General features: G+C 39.8%; 1 protein-coding gene across 6 annotated transcripts in view; it reads left to right on the top strand.

The window, feature by feature from the left end:
- Positions 1-19,993, top strand: part of fbxo9 (F-box protein 9) — a 77,398-nt gene that overhangs the window by 40,968 nt on the left and 16,437 nt on the right. For all 6 annotated transcript variants that reach the window (XM_069886031.1, XM_069886030.1, XM_069886028.1 and 3 more), the window contains 3 exons: positions 680-794; positions 12,731-12,849; positions 16,941-17,031. In XM_069886031.1, the coding sequence (XP_069742132.1) occupies positions 680-794; positions 12,731-12,849; positions 16,941-17,031 (325 nt within the window). The remainder of the gene's footprint in view (positions 1-679; positions 795-12,730; positions 12,850-16,940; positions 17,032-19,993) is intronic.

The following is a 19,993-nucleotide window of genomic DNA, read 5'->3' as shown; positions in this document are numbered from 1 at the left end:
TAATGATGGACAGATGGAAAGCTGAAATACAAAATTGTATGCCATTGGAAAAAATTACTTATCATTTAAGGAATCGGATTGGGAATTTTTGTAAGATTTGGGAACATGTATGGAATTTGTTAATAAATATCCATCCAGATCATCCTCATCCACGTCACCCTCTCAATCAATAATTGATAATCAGGAGATGCAATAGTTATATCAAGAGAATATTGTTAATGATTAATATATATAGGTTTTTTTCTTTTCTTTTCCTTGGGAGGGGGGTTTTGGGGAAAAATATAATTTTTTAATATAATTTTGTATTGAATAATATTGTATTATCTATATATAATTGAATAATTGTTTGGTATTGATACAAGTGATAAATAAAAATTTTTTAAAAGTTAGTTGTGGGAATTTGTAATGTGTGTCAGTGGAAAGCTGGTCTCCTGAGATGGAGACAGAGAGATCCAGGAAGGGGAGAATGTTGTTGGAGATGGACCAGGTGAGTTTGAGAACTGGGGGGAAGTTGTCCGCGAAGTGGATGAAGTTGGCAAACTCATCGCGGGTACATGAGGCAGCCCCAATGTAGTCATCAATTGTTTTTACTTCAACCATGGTGTCTGCAGATTTTTGTGTTTTACTGTTTTACTACATTGAGTTTGTTCCTTTTTAGTTTTAATACTTTGTTTTGCAGATATCCCTTTTGAAATCCTTGTGTATATATTTCGCTGGGTTGTGTCAAGTGATTTGGACCTACGATCCTTGGAGCAACTATCTATGGTCTGCAGAGCTTTCTATATTTGTGCAAGGTACTCTTTATGAACAAGCAACAGGCACAAGGTTTTGTTGTTTATCGATCCCCACCATTGAGAACATCTGCAGAAACGCTGCTGCAGTCATCAAGGATCACCCAGCACACGCTTGGTTCTTGCTGTTACCGTTAGGAAGGAGGACTGTCTGCCACAAGACTCTCAGCACCTGCTTCAGAAACAAGTGCTATCTCCACCATCAGACAACAAACTCATTTAAGAACTCTTACTTTTGCACTTTATTGATTCTTTTTTATTCTCTCTGTATTTCACAGTTTGTTTAAATTTCTTTATTTGTTTACATGTTTTTATTGAATACATACCAGTAAGTGGTAATTCTGCATCACCCGCATGAAAAATAATCTCGGTTGAATGTGATTTCACATATGTACTCAACATTAAATCTGAAATCTGATTTGGTTCAAAAAATGCTGAGAAGGTTTGGGAGACTATGCAGAGAGAGTGGGGAAATGGACAGTGTGATCACAATGTGTGATTACCTGCACATTTGCAAAAATGTGCTCTAAATCCCATATTTGGAGGGTGGCTAACATTAATTCAAAGTGATTAATGCTGCTTAGATCAAGCCTGGACCTCTCCTAGAGAACTTTTGTTTGACTGAAACAGTTGGTCAAGGTTATTTCACTGTTGGTAGAAACTTGTTGCTGAACATGAGCAAGATCAGTCACCCTAATCTTCAGCACCGTTGTCCATGGTAGATGGCCAGGAGAGAAAGGAAAGGACTTACACTCCTAGAAAGTGGAAGCCATCTGCAGAAATAGATGATGTACAGGACACAAGAAGAAATGGGTGGAAAAAATCTGGTGACTTCACAATGATACACGTACATTGCATTAAGAAGTCCAGTGACCTATCAATGGATGATTAAAGTCTGTGAACATCTTTGGATGCCTTCCGCTAATTGCCCAGCCATCAGGTTTTGTGTCAATACAACACATCCACATTAATCATATCTATCCTTGTACAGCCCACCTCACTGAACACCCTTGCACTTATTCCAGGCCTATCCCCAGCATCTCGCAGTTTGCACACACTGTCAGTTGGTGATTCACGCAAGGCACATAACCTGCATTTGGCTCAATAACACACTTTTTCTTTTTTGCAAGAGATAATGGTACGTAAATAGCAGCAGCAGCTACGAAAAGTATTTTTGTATTGGGTTATTTTGTCAGTCTTCACAGTGGAAGTTGCATCTAACATGTCAAGGAGTGAGATTAATGATGAGAAGTGAATTTACAAGCTCTTATAGAATCATTATCAGTAAAGGGTTAGCACTGAGCAAACTATTAGGTCTAAAGGTAGACAAGTTGCCTCCCAATGAATATGTCCCAGGATATTGAAATAAATGGTGAAAGTTATAATTTACCAAAATTCTTGTGACTCGAGGCAGGTCTCAAAAGTTCAAATTTGTTGTCAGAGTACATGCATGTTATCACATACAACTCAGATTATTTTTCCTGTGAGCCAGGCAGAATTTCAACTCATCGCTAACTATAAACTGTGCTCAAGTAGAAAGAAATATCTTCAAAATGAGAATGTAAACAAAGAAAGAAATGTAAACAGTGAATACAGAAAAAAATAAATATTCAGTAATAAATAATGTGCAAAATAAGAATTTTTAGATGAGTCTGATTGAGTTTGTTGTTGAGGATTCTGATGGAGGAGGGGTAGCAATTGTTCCTGAACCTGGTGGTACAAGTCCAGAGGCACCTATACCTTTTTATTGATGATGGCAGTGAGAACAGAACACGTCCTGGGTGGTTTGTATTCTTGATGATTGCTGGTGCTCTCCAACAGCAGCATTCCATGTAAATGTTCTCAATAGCCCCTTTCACACTTGCATCCCACTAAATCGGCCGTTCAGTGTCCCAGGATAGGAATGGGGATTTGGCTTTTCTCACTTGACCACTCCTAACAGGGACACTGAACGCTTTCACATTTGTAAGGAGCCATCCCCGGGGTTAGGACTGTTCTGCCTTCCACCGGTGATGTGATGATGCATCGAGCGATGGTGGACCTGCCCGAAATCCTGATCAATGTATCATGATCTTGTGTTTGAACAAAATTAATCATGTCTAATTATAACATAATTAAGCTTTATGTTCAGTATGAGCCCTTCAGCTCCTGTTGTTGTTGTCCCAACCTTTATAAGCCTTTATAAGTGACTGTGGGAAGTTCTAGCAATAAATACCAATAGCAGGCAATTTTTAAACAGGTTGGGAAAGTTGGTGGTGCATTAGCGCACAATTTATGCAGCGTGGGAAAGTTTGTAGCACTGTAACACCCAATATTAGATAGCAAGGGAAAAGTTGGTAGCACTATCGCATACAATTTATAAATACCATGGGAAAAGGTGATGGCGGACCTGCCCTCCCAGAATTTTGTGCAGCAGAGAAAGGGCTGTGTCCATAGCTGCATACACGAAGCATTCATAGTAGGGGGTTCTTTATCGCATGGCATTCTGGGAAGTCAGGTCCACCATTGCTTTTTTCCCCACGGTCTTTATAAATTGTGCTCTATAGCTCTACCAACTTTCCCACACTACTTAAGAATTGTCTGCTATTGCTATTTATTTCCTCTCTCTGCGACATTCCTGCACTCAGGCAAAAAAAACTTGGATCATTTCAATCCCACAATGCAAATTGCCCGTTTCACACTTGCGCGATTGCAATGCCAGTGTCTGCAAATGCCGGGAATTGTCCTAGGGGTCGAGGCCGTCAGTCCCCAGTGTGAGATTATGTCATCTGATGCTGGCATTGAGCTGATTTTGCTTTCGTGCTAGACACTTGAAAGGCCGATTGGCCATTAATTCCTGGGATCACTTGCAAGTGTGAAAGGAGCTAATGGTGGGAAGAGTTTTGCCTGTAATGTATTAGGCTGTATTCCGTACCTTGGTGGGGCTTTGTGCTAAGAAGTATTGGTGCCCCCATACCTGGCTGTGATGTAGGCAGTCAGCACACATTCCACCACACGTCTGTAGAGGTTTTGTGAATGGTGACCTTTGCAGATGACCTTGTTTATTTGCCAAAAAACTGTTCACCACCACTTTCTTGATGACAGTTATGGATAGGGAATGAAATACTGACTCACCCTGCAAAGCCCACATCCCTCTTACAGTGCCATTGGTGGGGAGAGTGTTCTGAAAAGAGATGAAATGTCTCAGATGCTCTCGAGCTTGACTGCCATTAGGATGCTATTTATGCAGATAAATGGGAAATATTCTGTCACATTTTTAACACATGGTTGGTCAAAATGCAGTGGTGAATCCAGAACTGCATAACTTGCTGCTTTTTAGCCAGTCCTTGACCTGCACTGAACTGGTCCCGATAAATAAAGTGGAATCCTCAAAAGCATTGCCCCTCTCTGAGATGCATGGAGGATAATTGTTTCTTTGAAACCTTTGGATATTTCTTGTAATGTTACAGAGTTCTGTGTTGTGTATTGGCCTATGTGTTGTGTGGTTTTATGTTAAAAAGTGACAGTTTGCCTTAGAGAGCCAAGGTGAAGGTGGACTGCTGAGAGAGTGGGAGACGGATTGAGCATGTGCAGAAAATGATCTAAAAATTTCTGGACTTGGACGATAAACCACCACTAGGGGTGCTGTGAAGTGGAAGAAGGCCCAGAGCATGAGACATGGTCTGGAAGACAGTTTAGAATGTTGGGATTTCAAAAAGGATGAACATTCCAAAGGCAGCCAGACGGATCCGGTCCAAGCCAGTTGTTCCTCTCTCTGCAAGCAACACAAGAAGACGACTGCGCGCTCTCTCTCTCTCTCTCTCTCTCTCTCTCTCTCTCTCTCTCTCTCTCTCTCTCTCATTCTTTTGGCTTCAGTTTACCAAACAAAATTTTGTTTATGACCTTTGCTTCAGTTGACATCGAAGTTTTGTGAATCTTGTGTTTGTTTTCTGTCTAAGTTTTTCTGTGGGCTGCTTGGAAATATAACTTTGACTTTAATTACTTATGTAATATTTAGGCTGGGGAATTTATTAGTTTTACACTGTTATAGAAATTTGCACAGTAACCAGTGGACATTGTTATAAAAGGGGGGGATTTTGAATTGAAGTTTGAAGGTGAATTTTACCCCTGTGTGATATGCCTTCTTTGTGGTTGCTGGTTTGATCTTGTAACATAATTTGGGGACATCGTCCGGGATCAAACCAATTTGGAAGCTTTGGGGCGATTGACTTGTGCTTAGTTATCAGTCGTCTGAGTTTGACTTTAACGGTGAGTGTATAAATCACCAGCAGAAAAACCAGCAACTATGAATATTGACCAGTTCATAGCGAACACTTCAGTGGTTAATTTAAAAATGGCTAAAAAGTCAGAACTGATGGTTATAGTTGGCAAGTTAAAACTTCTTACAGTAAGAACTGGGATGAAGAAAAAGGAAATTGCCCGAAAGATTGTTAAGCACTATGTAGAAAAGGGGGTATTTGAAGAAGCTGCATTAGAACAGTTTCCAAAGGAGAAAACTTCAGAGGAAGTAAAGTTGGCTTTGAGAAAATTAGAGTTAGAGGAAAAAAGAGAAGCAGAAAGGAAAGCTGGACGGGAAGCAGTAAGGCAGGCAGAAAGGGAAGAGAGAGAGAAAAAAAGAGAGGCAGAAAGGAAAGACAAACAGGAAGCAGTAAGGCAGGCAGAAAGGGAAGAGAGAGAGAAAAAAAGAGACAGAAAGGAAAGACAAACGGGAAGCAGTAAGGCAGGCAGAAAGGGAAGAGAGAGAGAGAGAAAAAAAGAGAGGCAGAAAGGAAAGCCAAACGGGAAGCAGTACGGCAGGCAGAAAGGGAAGAGAGAGAAAAAAAAGAGAAGCAGAAAGGAAAGACAAACGGGAAGCAGTAAGGCAGGCAGAAAGGGAAGAGAGAGAGAAAAAAAGAGAGACAGAAAGGAAAGACAAATGGGAAGCAGTAAGGGAGGCAGACAGGGAAGAGAGAGAGGAAAAAAAGAGAGACAGAAAGGGAAGCCAAACGGGAAGCAGTACGGCAGGCAGAAAGGGAAGAGAGAGAAAAAAAGAGAGGCAGAAAGGAAAGACAAACGGGAAGCAGTACGGCAGGCAGAAAGGGAAGAGAGAGGAAAAAAAGAGCAGAAAGGAAAGACAAATGGGAAGCAGTAAGGCAGGCAGAAAGGGAAGAGAGAGAAAAAAAGAGAGGCAGAAAGGAAAGACAAATGGGAAGCAGTAAGGCAGGAAGAAAGGGAAAAGAGAGAGAAAAAAAGAGAGGCAGAAAGGAAAGCCAACCGGGAAACAGTACGGCAGGCAGAAAGGGAAGAGAGAGGAAAAAAAAGAGAGGCAGAAAGGAAAGCCAAACAGGAAACAGTAAGGCAGGCAGAAAGGGAAGAGAGAGAGAAAAAAAGAGAAGCAGAAAGGAAAGACAAACGGGAAGCAGTACGTCAGGCAGAAAGGAAAGAGAGAGAAAAAAAAGAGAGGCAGAAAGGAAAGACAAACGGGAAGCAGTAAGGCAGGCAGAAAGGGAAGAGAGAGAAAAAAAAGAGAGGCAGAAAGGAAAGAAACGGGAAGCAGTAGGCAGGCAGAAAGGGAAGAGAGAGAGAGAAAAAAAGAGAGGCAGAAAGGAAAGCCAACTGGGAAACAGTACGGCAGGCAGAAAGGGAAGAGAGAGGAAAAAAAAGAGAGGCAGAAAGGAAAGCCAACCGGGAAATGGTACGGCAGGCAGAAAGGGAAGAGAGAGGAAAAAAAAGAGAGGCAGAAAGGAAAGCCAACCGGGAAACAGTACGGCAGGCAGAAAGGGAAGAGAGAGGAAAAAAAATCGAGGCAGAAAGGAAAGCCAACCGGGAAACAGTACGGCAGGCAGAAAGGGAAGAGAGAGGAAAAAAAAGAGGCAGAAAGGAAAGCCAAACGGGAAACAGTAAGGCAGGCAGAAAGGGAAGAGAGAGAAAAAAAGAGAGGCAGAAAGGAAAGCCAAACGGGAAACAGTACAGCAGGCAGAAAGGGAAGAGAGTGAGAAAAAAAGAGAGACAGAATGGAAAGCCGAACGGGAAGCAGTGCGGCAGGCAGAAATGGAAGAGAGAGAGAAAGAATGGAAACATGAGCTAGAACTAGCTAAATTGAGGCAGACCCTAACCCAAGGAGAGGGAGAAACCCAAAACCCACATGCTGGTCAGGAGGAGAGGTTTCTGGTCAGTAGAGCAGTGAGGTTCCTTCATTTGAGGAAGCTGAAATAGACCAGTATTTTCAGCATTTTGAGAAAGAAGCTATAAATTTAAAATGGCCACCAGACCAGTGGTCACTCCTGCTACAAAGTTTTCTTAATGGGAAAGCCCAACAGGTGTACTCGTGTCTCACTGTACAACAAGCAGCTGATTACGAATTTGTAAAGCAGGCTATACTCCGATCTTATGAACTAGTCTCAGAGGCTTATAGACAAAAGTTCAGGAGTTTTAAAAAAGCAGCAACCCAATCTTACCTGGATTTTGCTTATAGGAAGGTTGTGTGTTTTGATCATTGGTATGCCGCAATGAAAGTAGAAAATAACTTTGATTTATTGAGGGAAATCATTCTGATTGAGGAGATTAAAAATTACTTTCCTGACGATATTCAAGTGTACTTGACAGAGAAAAATATAAAAACATGGCAAGAATTGGCTAAATTCGTAGAGGAATAAGCTTTAACCCACGAGTCTAAGTGGATACCAGGGAAAACTTTTCAAAGGAATACTGCTGATAATCCAAGTAGAGTAGAAAGAAAATCTAGAAGTGAAGCTAAAGGAAGAGAGGAAGAGAAATGAGTGAAGGAAAATTTTTCGAGTGTTATTTGCCACTATTGTAAGAAGCCAGGGCACATAATAGCAAATTGTCCTGTACTGAAGAGGAAGAAAGAGAAAGGGGTGGTACCAACTGTCTGTGTTCAGAGTGAGAAAGTTGTAGGGATATTTTTAAACCATTCATGACTGGAGGTTTCATTTTGGTTAAAGAAGGATCCAATCAAGTGCCAGTTAAAATCGTGCGAGATACTGGAGCAGCTCAATCGCTTGTATTAAGCAACGTTTTGAATTTTGGTGAGGAAACCGATACTGGAGATGTGAATTTAATTAAAGGTATTGGTGGTGAAACAGAACCTATACCTTTGCATAGAATAGTGATGAAATCAGACTTAATTAATGGCCCGGTTACGATAGGGATAAGATCAAGTCTGCCGGTGGATGGAGTTTCTCTTTTGTTAGGGGATGATTTAACAGACTAAAGTCATACCTGCGGTGAAAATCACAAGCCATTGGTTTATGAGTCTGAAAAGGATTTGGAAATATACCCTGCGTGTGCCATTACTAGAGCCATGTCTAGAAACAAGGTAGATGTAGAGAAAGTTTATGATGATCCTGTAGTGGAGGCAAGCATTGAAGACAAACCTAAGGATCCAGCTTTCCTGTTGTCAAGAGAAGAATTAATAGCTAGACAAAAGCATGATCCTGATCTTGCTGGGATAAGAGATAAGATTCTGTCTAACCAGGAAATTGAAACTGTGCCAGTAGGTTACTTTGTTCAAGATGGAATATTGATGAGAAAGTAGAGACCACAAGTGATACCTCCCAGTGAAAACTGGCGGTAATAAGGCAAGTTGTAATTCCCAAAACTTACAGGAATTAAATATTACCACCTTTAGGAGGTCGTCTTGGAGATAAGAAGACAGTAGAAAAGATAAGGAAACAGTTTTATTGGCTGAAATTAAGAAAGGATGTTGTGAACTTTTGTAGAACCTGTCACACTTGTCAACAGGTGGGCAAGCCTAATCAAGGACCACCAGTGGCACCTTTACAACCCATCCCTGCTTTCGGGGATCCCTTCTCAAAAATGATAGTGGATTGTGTTGGCCCATTGCCAAAAACCAAAGCAGGAAATGAATATTTATTAACACTCATGTGCACAGCTTCAAGGTTTCCAGAAGCTATTCCCCTGAGAAACATTAAAGCAAAGACGATTGTGAAGGCTATGCTAAAATTTTTCACACTGTTTGGCCTCCCAAATGAAATTCAATTGGACCAAGGGAGTAATTTTATGTCTGGAATATTTCAACAGGTGGTGTATGAATTGGAAGCCTATCAAATTGTGTCATCTGCCTATCATCCTGAAAGTCAAGGGTCCTTGGAAAGGTTCAATTTAACTGTGAAAAATATGATGAGGGCTTATTGCGTGGAAAATAATAAGGATTGGGATGAAGGAATCCATTTGTTATTGTTTTCTGAAGAGAGGCAACTCAAGAGTCTCTGGGCTTTAGTCCATTTGAGTTGGTGTTTGGTTATGAAGTCAGGGGTCCATTACTATTGTTGAAGGAACAGTGGATACATAATAAATAATCAAATCTGTTGGATTATGTTTTCAAATTTAAAAACCGATTGCATAATGCTTGTGAGATGGCAAAGAAAAATTTTAAAAATGCTCAGGGAAAAATGAAAATTCGGTATGATCAAAAAGCAAAAATTAGGGATATTAAACCTGGCGACAAAGTATTGGTTTTGTTTCCAATGCAGTCTAACCCTTTGAGAGCTCAGTTTTCAGGACCATATAAGGTGAAATCAAAATTAACCAGGTCACCTATGTCATTGAGATGCCTGATCGTTGAAGAGAGACACAGGTCTGTCACGTGAACATGCTTAAACCTTACTTTGAGAAAATGACTGAGGAGGAGACTAGGATTCCAACCAAATTGCTAGTTATAGAGGAAAGTAAGGAGGAGATAAGTTTTGTGGAAGGTCATGGAGCACAAAGTGATAAGCCCCAGGCTGGAAAATTCTATAGTTTTGCAAAACTTAGACACCAAGTTAATGCATTTGACTAAATCAGAAAAGGAAGAAATGAAGACATTACATGAAATTTAAGGATATATTCCCAGATGTTCCAAGAACTACTGTGTCTTGTCATGATGTGGAGGTCAGTGATGAAGCCTATTAAGCACCATCCTTACCGTTAATCAGGAAAAGAGCAGATTATTGGATCAAAAGGTGGATTATATGCTCAAAAATGACATAATCCGAAAATCAAGTTCAAATTGGAGTCCATCCTGTGTTGTTCTGATGCCTAAGCCAGATGACTGAATTAGGTTTTGTACAGATTATCGAAAGGTAAACATGGTGACAAAGACTGATGTGTTCCCTATTCCCAGAATAGATAAGGGAAAGGCTAAATTTCTAACAAAGATTGATCTCTTAAAAGGATACTGGTGTGTTCCTTTGACAGAGAAAGGCATGGAGATTTCTGCATTTGTTACACCTTCGGGATTGTATGAGTATAATGTTATGCCTTTCGGGATGAAAAATGCACTTGGCACATTTCAGAGAATGATTAATGCAGTAATTCAGGGTTTAGAGCACACAGGAGCCTATAATCAAAGATTTAGTAATTAGTATGGATACATTGGAAGAACACATGCTTGAATTAGAGCAGTTATTTCAGAAACTGATGGAAGCACACCTCACAGTGAATTTGCACAAGAGTGATTTTGGACATGCCACTAATTTATCTGGGTTATGAGGTAGGATAGGGACAGGTGGCACCGGTTGGAGCGAAAGTATTGGCTATCACTGTGTTTCCTATCCCCGGTAATAAGAAAGCTCTTCGGAGATTTCTAGGTATGATTGGCTACTATGGTAGATTTTGTAAAAACTTTGAAGAAATTGCACTCCCATTAACAAAACTACTTGGAAAGAAAGAAAAATTTATCGGGTAAGATGCATACCAGGAAGCGTTTCTGAAGTTAAAAGCCATTTTTTTTGCCATCAGCCTGTACTTGTGTCCCCTAACTTTGAAAAGCCATTCTCTTTAGCTGTGGATGCCAGTGACAAAGCAGTTGGTGCTGTACTGTTACAGAAGAAGGATGGTGATGGAGTAGAACATCCTATTTCGTACTTCTCAAAAAAGTTTAACGACCATCAACAAAATTATTCGACCATTGAGAAGGAGTTATTAGCACTTGTTTTAGCATTGCAACATTTTGATGTGTATATTTGTATTGCTCAAAAACCATTAATAATATATACTCATCATAATTCATTAGTTTTTCAGTCTAAAATGAAATGAAAAGGTTAATGAATTGGAGCTTACTATTACAAGAGTATGATTTAATTATTACACACATAAAGGGGATGGATAATGTAATAGCAGATTGTCAAGATGTTAATCTGGGTAGATATGAATCTAATCACAACTTATTGTAAAAAAAAATTGATTATTTATTTTATTTATGTAATACTTCCATTAATTGTTAAAAATTTGTTCTTGTGGACCAAATTTTTTTTTTTTAGCAGTGGAGCTTACAGAGTTCTGTGTTGTGTTTTGGCCTATGTGTTTGATTTTATGTTAAAAAGTGACAGTTTGCCTTAGGGAGCCAAGGTGAAGGTGGACTGCTGAGAGAGTGGGAGACACACTGAACATGTGCAGAAAATTATAAAAAAACTTCTGGACTTGGACGATAAACCACCACTCGGGGTGGAGTGGAAGAAGGCCCAGAGCATGAGTCATGGTCTGGAAGACGGTTTAGAATGTTGGGATTTCAAAAAAGGATGAAAATTTCAAAGTCAGTCAGAAGGATCCGGTGCAAGCCAGTTGTTCCTCTCTTTGGAAGCAACACAAGAAGACAACTTCGAATTTTGTGCTCTCTCTCTCTCTCTCTCTCTCTCTCTCTCTCTCTCCCTCTCGGTGAGTCTTGTGTGTTTTGTCTTTGTTTTGTGTTTATGTTTTTCTGTGGACTGGTTGGAAATATAACTTTGACTTTAATTACATATGTTATACTTAGGCTGGGGAATTTATTAGTTTTACAGAAATTTGCATAGTAACCAGTGGGCATTATTATAAAAGGGGGGATTATGAATTAAAGTTCGAAGGTGAATTTTTGTTAATAAAGTAATTGTTCATCATTACCCTTGTGTGATATCCCTTCTTTGTGGATGCTGGTTTGATCTTGTAATAGCTATTAAAGACTTTTGCCTGTGCTCCTACTCTTTTTGCTTGCAGGTTGCCCTGTTTTGCATGCCCTCAACTCATTCTCCCCTATTACATTGCAATCCCAATTGAGTAGCAGAGCACCCCATTGTTCTGAAGGTTAATGTTAAGTCAGACTATTGCTTCTACAAAACCAATCCAAATAGTCCAACAAAACTTCCCATTATGTCTGCAAAACCACTGGACTTTAGCTTAACCCAAACTAACTCTAAATCAGTTAGCAACCAACCTGCAAGCAACTGAAGAACCTGATGAATAACACAGATGAAAGGGCTGGCAATGGAGAGTTGGTCTCACGGGGCATTCCCCTACTGTTTAGATGATGGGTTCTTCACACAAGCTGAAGTAAGGATGTTAGCTGCATTGCTGAGGTCCAGTTTGGCAGCAGTGATATCAAATCACTTTTGCAAACAGGCTAAGTTCACATACAGAAGCATCAGGGTAATGCCCTTCCTAACATATCAAAGTTGTGCTAAAAATGTGTACTTATTTATCAGAAATGTATTGTCACTATGCAAAGTGAATTTAATTTCTACTCAAAAGTTAACTAGGCTTTGTGTATACAGACAGTGATTGTACAGATTCCTGAATTTAATTAAGCCCTGACAAAAGTTACCTAAAATTACACCAGTACTCTTGTAAGTTCCCTCATATTGCTTTTCTTGCGTCTAAATCAGATGTTGTAGAACTCCATCTGACTTGTTGGAGTCCTTCAATGAAGGATATCAGCTGCCCCTATCCTGTCCAACCAACCTATATATAAAATACTGCACCTCCCTGAAATGATCTAACAAGCCAATTTGGGAACTTAGAGACTGGTTTTAAATGATAACCTCCCCAATTTCTCTCAGCGTTTTGAGGGAGGAGTTACGTGTACTAGTGTTTACACAATAAATACTTATTAGCAGCAGTTGCAAATTTAGAAATTGAAATGTTTGTTTCTGCTACTTTCATTTTATTTATTTTCTTTTTGCTAGAGATCCTGAAATATGGCACTTGGTCTGCCTGAAAGTCTGGGGTCGAACATGCAGCAACTTGGTGTTGTACAGTTCTTGGAGACAGATGTTTCTGGAAAGACCCCGTGTTCGATTTGATGGTGAGTTAGTACTGGAAGAAACGACAATGTGTGTGGATGGTTAAAAAATGTTATGCTTGCATTGGTGACACAGAATCAGCTGACATTGGTGACCGATCTGTCCCTGAACATTGTAACATTAGAGATTTGAACTCCATCCAGTGATTTTTTTTTTAAAGTATGGTGCCTGAAACCTGCATGTTATTTTGAAAAGCTATTCCAAGAGATTTTGTATATTTATTAAATTGTGTGCAATTCATTATTTTCCATTTTTTTCTTTTTAATGGTGACAATGTTTGCTGTGGAGGATATTAAAGCTAATTTCCACAACCATGTATTTAGAAGTTTTTTGTTTTGAGAATAATCATGAACATTTTTTGAACTTTATATTTGAACAGAAGGGAAAGTTACTTGTGCAAATATACAGTTCCAAAAATGTTCACGATTATTCTCAAAACAAGAAATATGCAATATTGGTTGTGGAAATTGGGTTTAATATCCTCTTCTACAGCAAACAATGAATTGCAGGAGGGAGATTGAAAACATGGCTGAATGGTGCACCAACAACAACCTTGCACTCAATCTCACCAAAACTAAGGAGCTGATTGCTAATTTCAGGAAGGGAAAGCCAGAGGTCTACAATTCAGTGATCATTGAGGGATCAGAGGTGGAGAAGGTGAGCAAATACAAGTTCTTGGGAGTCACTATCTTGGAGGATCTTTCCTGAACATTCTAATGGCCTCATGAAGAAAGCATTTCAGCGTCTCTACTTCCTCAGGAGTTTCAGGAGGTTTGTTGTGATAACAGAAAAACTGGCCAATTTCTACAGATGTGTGGTGGAAAGTGTGCTGACTGGCTGCATAATGATTTGGTATGGGGAAACAAATATCCCTGATCGCAAATACCTGCAAAAAGTGGTGGATGCAGCCCAGGACATCACAGGCAAAACCCTCCCCACCATTGAGAACACCTACAAGGAATGCCTCCGTCGGAGAGCAGCAATCATCAAGGATCCACATCACCCAATATATGCTCTATTCTCGCTGCTGCCATCAGGAAAGAGATATAGGCGCCACAAGACTCGCACCACCAGGTTCAGGAATAGCTGCTACCTCCACCACCAGACTCCTCAACAACAAACTCAATCAGGGACTCATTTAAGGACTCTTCCTCATGCATTTTGTTTTTTTTTAATTTTCTGTATTGTACAGTTGGTTTGTTTACATTCATTATCTGTTTACACTTTATTTGTTTACATGTATATGCTATGTGAGTACTGCTTTGCCTGCAGGAAAAGAATCTCAGGGTGGGATGTGCTTTGCCTGCAGGAAAAGAATCTCAGGGTGGGATGTGCTTTGCCTGCAGGAAAAGAATCTCAGGGCGGGATGTGCTTTGCCTGCAGGAAAAGAATCTCAGGGCGGGATGTGCTTTGCCTGCAGGAAAAGAATCTCAGGGCGGGATGTGCTTTGCCTGCAGGAAAAGAATCTCAGGGCGGGATGTGCTTTGCCTGCAGGAAAAGAATCTCAGGGTGGGATGTGCTTTGCCTGCAGGAAAAGAATCTCAGGGTGGGATGTGCTTTGCCTGCAGGAAAAGAATCTCAGGGTGGGATGTGCTTTGCCTGCAGGAAAAGAATCTCAGGGTGGGATGTGCTTTGCCTGCAGGAAAAGAATCTCAGGGTGGGATGTGATGTCATGTATGTACTCTGACAATAAATCTGAAATCTGCATGCAAGTTAATGAATATACAAGAAAGTTGCTTTGCCTTCTGTCTTCAAGTATGGATTTTTTTTTGATGGACAGATTTATTAAAGAATTTAACTTTTTGTTTAGTCACTAACATTGAGGAGCATTAAATTGTTTTGAAATTGAATAAATATTGCATGACTAAATATTATTTGTCTGTCAAGACAGTGCATTAGCAAATCTATCAGTAAATATAACATCAATTTTACCAAAACCATGTGTTTCTGTGACAACACTTGCAGATTGTGCAGGGCTCTCCACCCTTCCACGAGAAGTAAGCCTGCTATGTCCTGCAAGGTTTATCCAAATGAAATCCAAACTGAGGACAAGGCAAGCTAATCAGATCTAGTTGATGCAATATTGGCTAAAACCTTGGAACATTTGGTAACCTCTCGCTTATCTGGAGAACTGAAGTAAGGAGAAAATAGAAAATGAATGAATTGCACTGCAGTGGATGTACTAAATTGCTGGATATCTCCATTCAACATGTTAAGAATAGTATACCATTATCTTTGTGTAAATGTTCCAGTGTTTAACAACAATGAATCTGAGGCAATCCGTGAGTATATTGCTAGCAGCTAAAACGCTAAACCATATTCATTACAAAAATAACTATCTAAAGGTTTTGTTCAAAAGTGATTAAAAAAAAAAAAAAAAAAAAAAAAAATTCTCTCCTCCAGCTCATTTGTCTGGAATATATTGTGCTCTTGTCTGGATGGAAGAGATGGAAATCTGTCCTCACCTTAGCAACTACGTGCATTGTAAATATCAATAGGCATTTGATCATGGAGAGGTGTGGCCACCAAGTCTTTTAATGCCCCAACAAGATCGTGATGTTGTGGAGCAACTTGGTCAGAGGTAGTCCTAATCCTCGAGAACGTCCTCAGCCCTGGAGCTTGATGGCCTCAACTGGTTTAGGTGAAGAATAGCTTCTGTTGATGTTATGATGTTTTGAAGAGCTTGGGCATAGATGGTCTGTTCAGCATTTTGGCTGAAGGTCTTGGGAATGCTCTGATATTGTTGCTTGCATTTTCATGCATAGGATTGCAAGCTCAGTTTAATGATCAGTTGCAGGAACTGCATGAGCTGACAACAGTGCTATTAGTTTATGGGTCAATGTATTTGCAACATACTGCTTGGCAGTTTAAAATTCATGTCATTTTAACTTCTACATTCAGATCACTATTATTTAGGAAAATTGATTTCTTGAGGATGATACCTTTATGTAACAGCACAAAATCTGCCTAACCCAGTTGTAAAGATTTTTGTTTCTGTTGAGCATATAAAATTTTGTCTAATTTTTTAAAGCCTCTAGAAGATGAAGATTTGGTCTTTATTGCTTTCTTTGATTACCTTCTCAAAATTGATTGTTTTCATTGGGTTGTGCCCAGTAATTTCAGATTTATTGTCAGAGTACATTCATATACAACCCTGAAATTCTTTTACCTGCGGGTGAGGCAGAATTACTGCTTACTGGAAGTGCAAAAAAAGCTATACTCAGTGTACACACCTATAAAGAAATGTAAACAAGTGGAGAGAAAAAAATCAATAGAGTGCAAAATTAAAGAGTCCTCAAATGAGTTCCTGATTGAGATTGTTGTTGAGGAGTCTGATGGTGGAGGGGTAGCAGCTGTTCCTGAACCTGGTGGTGTGAGTCTTGTGGCACCTAGACCTCTTTCCTCATGGCAGCAATGAGAACAGAGCGGGTGGTGGGTGCTGTGGATCCTTGATGATTGCTGCTGCTCTCCGATGGCAGCGTTCCCTATAGATGTTCTCAATGGTGGGGAGGGTTTTGCCTCTAATGTCTTGGGCGGTGTCCACTACCTTTTGCAGGGATTTGCACTTCGGTTTATTGGTGTCCCCATATCAGACCATTATGCAGTCGGTCAGCACACTTTCCACCATACCTCTATAGAAATTTGCCAGGGTTTCTGATGTCTTACCACACACCACACTCCCACAAACTTCTGAGGAAGTATAGGCGCTGACGTGCTTTTTTTCATGATACCATTAGCGGGTTGTCCAGGAAAGATCTGATTCCCAAGAACTTGCATTTGCTCACCCTCTCCACCTCTGATCCCCCAATGATCACTGGATACTACCCCTCCAGTTTGGAGGACTAAGATTAAATTAGTTAAACATAATACAAGTTTCATTAATGTTATCCATTGTTTGGAAGCAAGGATCAATTTAAACAGCTTTTATTAAAGCAAGCCATTTTTACAGACTTAATTTAAAAGTCACTTTCTTTTAAAATAAAACCCTAAAAGATTAGTAGAGGTTTAAAAGTAAAGAATAAATAATAAATTGGAGTTTAAGCATTTATCCACTGTCGCACGATACTTGCTAACAAAGTTAATATTTTTGTAGGTGTGTATATAAGTAAGACGACCTATGTACGTCAAGGCGAGGAATCTCTGGATGGTTTTTACAGAGCTTGGCATCAGGTGGAATATTACAGGTACATCACTTTTTCTGTCTTGTATAACAAGGCAAGGAAGCAGATAGTATTTACATTGCGCAATATGATTGTGGGTGCTTTACTACCAAGGACTTTTTGCTTGCCACGTGGTTTAACTGGAGTTGATTTTTAACATTACCTGCCATGAAATCAAGATATTTCAAGCATTTTGAAAGAAGAGCTCGTGTAAATCTATTTTTTTTAAAGAACAAAGTTCATACAACTCCTTAGAGTCAGAAATTATGAATGAACAGTGATCTTGTCACGACCACGCATCAATGAATCAGGAAGTTCTTGTCTATGTTGTATTATCTCTGCCATCACTTCCCACCAAAACCATCAGTGTATTCTGCCTACTTGTATATATTAATACTCTTGTCTAATTCATAAATTAAAACTTGTGTAGAAAAATGTAAATTTGTTCACAGAATATATTGCAGGATGTTAAGAACATATTTCTGAATGCCACACGGTATTTTTAAAGACCGTACATCACATCCTTGTCACAGGTTCAGAGACCGAGTTCTGCAGTTGGTGTGTGGTGCTGAATATAGAAATTGGGATGGATTGTATTTGAGTGATTATCAGAGAGGTCTTTTTTGAACACGACATTATCTTGAGGCTGCACAGTTCCCGGAGGTAAATGTTTTTTTAAAAAATTCCATAGAACAATCGTGAAGAATAGCTGGGAAGTTAACCCCAGAGATAAGCAATATTTATCTTCCACTCAATATCAGTAAAACATGAAAGCAAAACACTGCAGGTGATGGAAATCTGGAGCTAAAGGCAGAAATGCTGGAAGCACTCAGCTGGTCAAGCAGCAAATGTGCAGAGAGAGAGAGAAAAAACATCATAGTGACCCTACATCAAAGTGCTAAAATTATTAAAGCTCAGTGAACCAAATTTTCATGCTGCATCACACTGAATCTTGTTTGGTCAGTATCATGTTGTGCTTCAAGGGAACAACAATATCTAGACCACAGAATTGTAGAGTTGTCTAATTGTACTTTTTGATAAACAAAAACAAAGATTAAAACGATGTTAGATTCATACAAGTACAGCTTGCTGTATTTTCCATATGAATGGGTCATTTTTGTCTTCCAACTATTTGCATGGGGATCTTTTTTGAGATTCAGCATAGTATCATGAGTCCATGCCGCCCAAATACACCTTATACACAATTAACCTGCCAACTCAATACATATTTGGAAGGTGGGAGGAAACTGGAGAACCCAGAGGAAATCCACACAGGTCATGGGGAGAATGTGCAAACTCGTTACAGCACCAGATTCCAAGCCAGGTTGCTGGTGCCCGCTGCGCTAACCATGAGGTCCTATGTTCATTATGAACACAACATATTTTGTTGCCATTTAATAATTTGAATCAGCAAATAGTTCCTGATGTCGAAATCAAAGATTGATTGCTTTATCTGTTGAACATTTGTTCACATAAGAAATGTGGTAACTGAGCATATTGATATTTAGAAGTATTCTTTAACAAGGGTCGTTAATGTGGATAGGTAGCGATAACATTTGGCAACTGTTTCAAATATTTAGTGTTTGCTTTGTTGATTATTAAAAATTAGATGAAAGGAGAAAAAGTGATCTACTTATAATGCTGAAGGAAGCCACTTAACCCAGCAGGTCCGTTGTCAGCTTCCTGTGAAGGTTTGTGATATTATTCTTTGAGAAATATCCTAAAATATTGCAGAGATGTGCTTGTCTTGGCAGTCTCACTTCCCAAACTGAGATTTTTAGTCCACTCTGGAGACTTGGTAAACCAGAGGGAGAGTTTCAGTGAGGATATGATGTGGGCTTTCCTCCTTCATGAAATATTAAACAGGTCTCTTTGACGGCTTGTCAATTGTGGATGTCTACCCATCATCCATGACTGTATTTTCTCCCTCAATGGTTGTCTAATCTGCTCCACTGTAGATGCCCAAAAATACCACTTAAGGTTACAGTTTCTGCCTGCTCTGACCGCACAGCCTCCACCATCTGAAAGGACAAACGCTGATGCCATCAACTATAAATGCTCCTCCAGCCACGTACTGGCTTGACTTGGAAAGGTATTGGTGTTCCTTTACTGCTGAATCTAAATCTTGGAACTGCCAGCAACATTGCAACAGTTCACCTTCCAGAAGGACAATTAGGAAAGATAATGAATGCAAATACTGCTGTCATGTTCATGTCCCATAACTAAATTAATAAAAATCAGGGTTTAAAAGAAACTCCAAAAGAAATGAAATTCGATCCATTTTGCACAGTTACTCCAACAACTACAGCCTGCCCTGCCCTGACGAAGGATCTCAACCAGAAAAATTGACCTGCCTCCACAGATGCTGCCTGACCTGCTGAGTATATCCAGAACTTTTTTTTTGTTATCCTCTCCCCCTTTGCCTTGTATTGGTACACCAACAATACAGTTTTCCTTTGGGTTTTGCCTCTGGAACATATGAACGTGAGGAATTTGAATGGGCTGATGATTCTCGTAAGTTCATGGAAACAATCTTTGGCCAACCCGTTGAGGATTGTGTTTGATGCTAGTCGTCCTATTACATGAGAAATATGAAAGCATTGGATAGATGTAGAGGAGATTTGCAAGAAGGAATCAGGGATGAGGGATTACAATTAAAAGGATGGATTGAAGAGGCTGGGACTGTTTCTTTCAGAAGAGAATTGTGGCGTGGTTAGCACAATGCTATGACAGCACCAGTGACCCAAGTTTGAATCTGGCGTTGTACTTTCTCCCCATGACCTCATGGGTTTCCTCCAGGCACTCTCCCACGTACCAGTGATGGTCACATGGGTGTAATTACGTGGTCCAGGCTGGAAGGGCCTATTACCATGCTGCATCTCTAAATTTAAATTTGGAAGACTGTCAATCTAACAGAAGTATCTAAAATGATGAGTGTTCTGGACTCCTATTGGAGGAAGGGTCAATAACCAAAGGTCATTATTAA

Source organism: Narcine bancroftii, chromosome 6 (genome assembly GCF_036971445.1).
Source record: "Narcine bancroftii isolate sNarBan1 chromosome 6, sNarBan1.hap1, whole genome shotgun sequence".
NCBI classification, from domain to species: domain Eukaryota; kingdom Metazoa; phylum Chordata; class Chondrichthyes; order Torpediniformes; family Narcinidae; genus Narcine; species Narcine bancroftii.
This window is presented reverse-complemented; position numbering and strand designations above follow the sequence as displayed.